Below are 6,663 nucleotides of genomic sequence, written 5' to 3' on the forward strand. Positions count from 1 at the left end.
TATTATGGACAAAGTAAAAAAATTAACTAATTTTATTTTGATTTTATAGATAAATAAGTATTTTGAGATTGATATTTATAATAATATGGACAATTAATACAAAATGAAAGAAATAATATAGAAAGAGACATTCATATATCAAAAAGAAAAATAAGATAATTAAAAGTGAGACTTATAAAGTAAAGAGCAGTGTAATCACAATTCTCAAAAAATATAGGTGTCACTTATACCTGCTGAAGTGTCAATCATCCAAAAGCTTCCCTTACTGTTACAACCTTTGCTGTTCCTCTAGGCTCTAACAACAAAATATTATTATTATTATTATTATTATTATTATTATTATATTATTTGCCTTAGCTTTTAACAAAAATGTCATCATGCTTTCACTTTACTCCATACAAAAAACCCACTACTGCAATTTCTATACTTCATAGTTAGCACCAAAATAAATAAATAAATAAATTGTATAGTTCATCAAGATTGATTGAGGAGCTAGCATGGAGAGGTTATACAAGGTTTCTGATATAATTGAGTTTTATAAAAGAGAAATTGGCTTTTCTAAGCCTAGAAATTTCTCTCGTCGTATCTCTGCTTCTGAGGTTTGTTGTTCTTGTGTGTGTGTGTTTTTTTTTTTTTTTTAAATATTATTATTGTTATTATTATTATTATTATTATTATTATTATTATTTTCTTTTTGCTAAATTGGTTTCTCTTTGGATTTGTTATGTGGGGTCTGATTTTTTTTTTTTAAATCTTTTTTGGGTTGTAACTTTTTTTTAGTATTATGGGAGTGAAAAAGAATGGATTTTGATCAGTTTAGAGCTATTTTTGGTGAATTTTGATCAGTTTAGAGCTATCTTGGGGTGAATTTGATCAGTTTAGAGCTATCTTGTGGTGAATTTTGATGAGTTTAGAGCTATCTTGGGGTGAATTTTGATCAGTTTAGAGCTATCTTGTGGTGAATTTTGATGAGTTTAGAGCTATCTTGGGGTGAATTTTGATCAGTTTAGAGCTATCTTGGGGTGAATTTGATCAGTTTAGAACTATTTTGTGGTGAATTTTGATCAGTTTAGAACTATCTTGGGGTGAATTTGATCAGTTTAGAACTATCTTGGGGTGAATTTGATCAGTTTAGAACTATCTTGGGGTGAATTTGATCTTGGGGTGAATTTGATCAGTTTGGAACTATGGTGTGGTGATTTTGATGAGTTTAGAACTATCTTGTGGTGAATTTTTATCAGTTTATTAGGCAGATTGTACTATCTTGAATTCTTTCTCTAATTTGATCAAATTTATGGTCATACATCACTTAAATTGAAGGCCAAACCCATTAGAGGGGAAAAATCTAATCTTGAAAAGGGGCTACAATTAGGGCTAAATTGGATTTTAATTTTGAAGTGGAGAAGATATATATGTATATAATGGGAGTAACATTACTGTTGGATGCCACATCAGCTTTAAAAAATCTTTTACATGCGCGTATTTTGTGTGAAATACACGTGACATGGCAACGGTGCAAAAAGTGTTTAAGTGGAACAGAAAGGGCCCACCTTAAGTGTCTAAATGGAACAAGGGGCACTTGAGGTGTTCAAGTGAAAGAACCGGACGACCACACCACAGGTGGCTGTCGACGGGTTTGGCCTAAATTAAACTCTATATATGAACTAGTTATACATAAGATTATAGTAGCTGAGCCAACTAACTTGGATTGGGGCTAATTGATATAGTTATGTATGAAGCTCTCAAAAATACACACATACGGACACACACAGTTATTCTACCTGAGAAAGTTTGGTTATGTTGTGGATGGTAAAAGTCCAATAATCGCGATAGAAGGGCACTAGCTGCGTGAATACAAAAGAAATCTTAAATAATAACAAGAAAATCATATAGGAAAGCGTAAAGGATGGTATTGCTTGCCGTTGATAAGCTTCACTGGGTATAGAACCTTTAGACTATAGACAGATACTCCCTCCGTTTCCATTTAGGTGAACCTATTTGATTAAGCATGGAGATTTAAGAAAGAAACGAGAACTTCTTAAGTTTCTACTTATTTTCCTTAGTCATACTTTATTATGCAGATTCACCCCAAGCTAGTTCTTAACCCGCAAGGGTGGCTCAGTTGGTTGAGCATGGGGCTTTCATAATGGAGGTCTCAGGTTCGAAACTCCCTGCCTACGACAGCAGGGGATTTGCCTTCTGGGTCGAGCTCGTCGCATAGGGCTTGCCTAGTGCGGGTTACCTCTCGTGTGGTTTGCGAGCTATTGGACAGAGTGGGTACCAAAGGCGCACCCGAAGGGTAGCGGCTGCGAGTTCCCATGTCATAAAAAAAAATCAAAAAAAAAAAAAAAAAACAAGTTAAAGACTTTTGAAACTTTTTGTCTTAAACCTGTTATAGTATTTGTGTGGCTCTAAAAGCTTCTCATTAAGGGCAAAGTGAAAAGTTTGGGCAAAGTGAAGAGTTTAAGTTAAATTATTCCGAATTTAGAAAGGGTTCATTCTTTTTTGTGAAGACTAAGAAGAAATAAGTTCATGTAAAATGGAACGGAGGGAGTAGTAATGAGAGTAGTAATGAGACCTTAGCTCAAAGTAGGATTATATGCAAGAGAAGAAGCAGTAAAAAGATAGAAAGCAATGAAGTTGAGTATAAGCTGGATGTAAGTGAATCAGATTTTGGTGGCACATATCGTATACCAAGATAAATAAATAATGATGCCTTCCTCATTCTATAATGCTCGTCTATGTTACTACTTAGTTTTCTTTTCAAGTCATACTTCAATATGCAAAATTTTCACATTTAAAGTAAGTTAACTCAGATCGAACTTGGAAACTAATTCTGTAAATAATGATACTATTTATCTTTAAATAATATGGAATTTTATTCAAAATGTTTAAAGACAAACAAATAATGACGCCTTTCATATTCTGTAATGGTGAAGTATCTGTTTCTACTTATTTTCCTTAGTCATACTTTAGTATGCAGAAGTTTTCACATTTGATGTGATGGTAATTAAAAATCTATGCGAGTGTTTTATTCTGCTATATCTACGGTGTTTCAAAATTCATGAACCGTAGAATTGTGGAAGCTGATATATTATGAACCGCTGAAAGGATTCCTTTTGTGATCTTGTGGGACAGGCTATGGTCAAGCGGCTGGATTTATATGGCAAGTTAACCGGTCACGAAGGATGTGTAAACACAATAGACTTCAATGGCACTGGCGATGTTCTTGTCTCGGGCTCTGATGACAGAAGAGTAATACTATGGGACTGGGCAAGGAAAACCTCAAAATTTTCTTACCAATCAGGTCACACGGACAATATATTCCAGGCCAAGTTCATGCCCTTTTCAGATGATCGTAAAATAATAACTGCATCTGCTGATGGTCAGGTGATGTTCCCCCATCTTATGCGCTTAATATATGGAACACGGGTCGTTAAAAATGCAGAGAGAGGGCTACTATCTGTTAAACAATGACAACATACCCAGTATGATCCACAAGTGGGGTCCGGAAGGGGTGGGGTGTACGCAGACCTTACCCCTATCTTTTGTGGGGTGGAAGACTACTATCTGTTATTATAATGATTTCTACTTAATGGAGATTTCTCTTGTTGATAATATAACCAAATTCATGGTCTTAATAACAAAGAACTCGTGGACACTTGGGTGGTAATAATTCTCTTCCATTAATAGTAGTATAGTTGATCTAATCACTAGACGTAGTAACTTCCTTGAATGGTTCTGGCAGTAGCCTTTATGTGCGACATTTTCTTTTATCCTCATTTTATTTTTTCTACACATTCTTTCATTTGCATATACGTGTACATTCAGCTGTAGTTTCTGTATATTTTTTATTACTGTGGTGTCCTGGCCAGCTTGCACACACCTCGACTAATTTCACAGGATACCTGCCACCTCCCCAACAACAGCTGCCAACAGATAGGAAGAAATCACCTAGTGTTTTTGTCAACGCTGGGATTTAAACGCGAGACCTCATGGTTCTCCTCCCACTTCATTAACCATTGGGCCACAGCCTTTGAGTGCAGCACACAACTTTGGTTTCTGTAATATTAAGCAATAGTTTAGACCTGCTGAGTTTGCCGCTTCATATTCCTAATTTGTCAAAGGCCAAAGAAGTTGATGGTGGCTCTGACTCCTATGTGCTTATTTTCGATGTATTGCAAACACTGCTGCAGGTGAGGCTTGGTTTAGTGATGGAGAATGGTCGGGTAGAAACAAAAAAAATCGGTAAGCACCAAGGTCGTGTACATAAGCTTGCTGTGGAACCAGGAAGTCCCTACATACTTTATAGCTGCGGTGAAGATGGTTTTGTTCAACATGTAGGTTGCCACGCGGTACTTGTTACATTATTCTCTTTTTAAGTTACTTTTCCGTGACTTGCATTATTTTGCAGTATGATCTGCGAAGTAATACTCCCTCGAAGCTTTTACGTTGCTCGTCATTCACGGAAAACAATAAGCAATCGAGCAGCGTAAGGTTGAATGCCATTGTGATAGACCCAAGAAACCCTAATTATTTTGCTGTAGGAGGTTCCGATGAATATGCACGTGTATATGACATCAGAATGTACCATCAGCTGGATGCAAGAACCAATTCAGATAGGCCAATCGACACATTTTGTCCACATCACCTAATTAAGACACATGATGTTCACATTACAGCATTGGCTTACTCGAACACAAGTGAATTGTTGGTCTCGTACAATGACGAACTAGTATACTTGTTTCAGAAGAACATGGGATTGGGTCCCGCTCCTTTGTCTTTGCAAGGTGAAGATTTGGACAGGCTGGAAAAGCCACAACTTTATTCAGGGCATAGAAATTCACAAACAATTAAAGGAGTGAGTTTCTTTGGTCCGACCGATGAATATGTGTTGACCGGGTCTGATTGTGGGCATATATTTGTGTGGAAGAAAAAGGATGCCAAGCTTGTCCGCTTAATGGTTGGTGATAGGCACATTGTAAATCAGCTGAAGCCTCATCCGTGTATCCCGGTTCTTGCTACATGTGGAATAGAAAAGACCATAAAGCTTTGGGCTCCAACATCAAAAGATGTTACTCCTTTGCCTCCTGATGTTCAAGAGGTACAGATCTTAGCTGTTTTCTGAATAGTTTTCGTGTTTAAAAATAGAAAATGACAAAAATGGTCCCTTATCTTTGATAGTGGTTCAAATAGACCCTTAAATATCACTTGAGCAGTTTTGGTACATTAAGTTCGTCAAAAGTGAGCACTTTTAGTCTCTGTCAGATATTCACCAAACTCTGATAGTAAATTTTATTGGAACTGTGAAAATACAAAGTATTTAACGGGAACTCACATTTGGAAGTACATATTTTGTAGTTTATGTTATTTTTGATCTATTTCTAGAGTCGGATGCAACTTTTTGAGGTGCAATTTATGTTATTTTCGGTTTATTTTTTTTGTGTCGGTGTAGTTTTTTATGTTGCCGATTCTGGAATTTTGACAAAAATTTGTGGTGATTCTAGTTAAAAAAAGATTTCCACAGTTTCGGTTAAATTTAACAATCAGAGAGCAAAACTGCTCGGTTGATGCTTAAGGGACTATTTTGAACCTATCACCACAGATAAGAGACCGTTTTTGTTCTTTTGTCTTTTAAATCTATAGGTAAGTTTGGTTCGTCTTGTCTAATATCTGATGACATTTATGATTTTCTCTCTGTCTTGATGTAAACAGATAATGGAAGCTAATAGGCGAGGCCGAGAGGACCATTCACGGGTTACACTCACCCCGGACATGATAATGCATGTTTTACGTCTGCACAGGAGGCAAGCGCTGGCTTATATTGAGAGGCGAGAGAATTCGGATGATGCCGACAGTGATGATGATGACGGAGGAGGAGGACGTGCTTATGTGTTAGGGTTTTCAGATGGTGAGGAGGGAGAAAATTCCGAATGCAGCATTAGCTAGTCATAAGTATGTTTTTTACCCTGCTAGCAAATTTTCTTCTTCTATTTTACGCTGTATCCTTGCATCGGCCATTTTTGCATCTATCATGGCTTGCTGCTATTTTCAACAAACATGGTTAATAAGGCATGGGTGGTGTGTTATCTGTAGCCACTCAGCAAATTGAAAAGTTCATCTGTAAATTCTTCTATCCTGTTCTGACATGTAAGAGAGAATGGTTTAATCTTTGACAATTTGTACACCTTTCTGTCAACTTCAGTATCTGGAGTTAACTCCAAAGCTACTTTATGATGTTGTGTTGTAACTTCTAACATACATTATGCTATGGACTAGTAGTGCATTCAAACTTGGTTTAATCTTTGGATATTGAGGATAAATTAGTTTTCATGTAGCATATTGAATGGCAAAATGGTCCTTATGTTGGGTAGGTTCAAAGTAGTTCCTTAAGTATGTTTTAGTTTTCTAAGTTCGTTTACAAGTGAGCACTATTGATTCCCTGGATTATTATGAATTTTGTCCTAAATTTAACATGGGAACTTACGGCATAATTTTTGTAGTTTCTGCTATTTTTTTTAGAGTTTGATGCAGTTTTTTGAAATGTAACGTTTGCTATTTCTGATCTTTTTTTGGTCTAATACATTTTTTTATGTTACGGTTTCAAGAATTTGATGGGTCTTTTCTAGTGGTTATGGTACTTATGGTTAAATTCTTTTTTTC

General features: G+C 36.1%; 1 protein-coding gene across 1 annotated transcript; it reads left to right on the forward strand.

Annotated features, from left to right (window-relative positions):
* Positions 1–356: 356 nt before the first annotated feature.
* LOC132065650 (uncharacterized) lies at positions 357–6,237 on the forward strand. The gene is made up of 5 exons (XM_059459136.1): positions 357–599; positions 3,139–3,390; positions 4,197–4,340; positions 4,415–5,104; positions 5,716–6,237. Exons 1-5 carry the CDS (start codon positions 498–500, stop codon positions 5,947–5,949), a joined length of 1,422 nt encoding a protein of 473 aa, XP_059315119.1. The 5' UTR covers positions 357–497; the 3' UTR covers positions 5,950–6,237.
* Positions 6,238–6,663: the final 426 nt, after the last annotated feature.

Source organism: Lycium ferocissimum, chromosome 7, assembly GCF_029784015.1.
Source record: "Lycium ferocissimum isolate CSIRO_LF1 chromosome 7, AGI_CSIRO_Lferr_CH_V1, whole genome shotgun sequence".
NCBI lineage: Eukaryota > Viridiplantae > Streptophyta > Magnoliopsida > Solanales > Solanaceae > Lycium > Lycium ferocissimum.

Excerpts from the sequence above, each read along its gene's own strand:
- LOC132065650 (XM_059459136.1), top strand. The coding sequence starts at position 498 with ATGGAGAGGTTATACAAGGTTTCTGATATAATTGAGTTTTATAAAAGA. Across the intron at positions 3,391-4,196 it reads CTGCATCTGCTGATGGTCAG|GTGAGGCTTGGTTTAGTGAT; the intron begins GTGATGTTCCCC and ends ACACTGCTGCAG. Across the intron at positions 5,105-5,715 it reads TGCCTCCTGATGTTCAAGAG|ATAATGGAAGCTAATAGGCG; the intron begins GTACAGATCTTA and ends TGATGTAAACAG.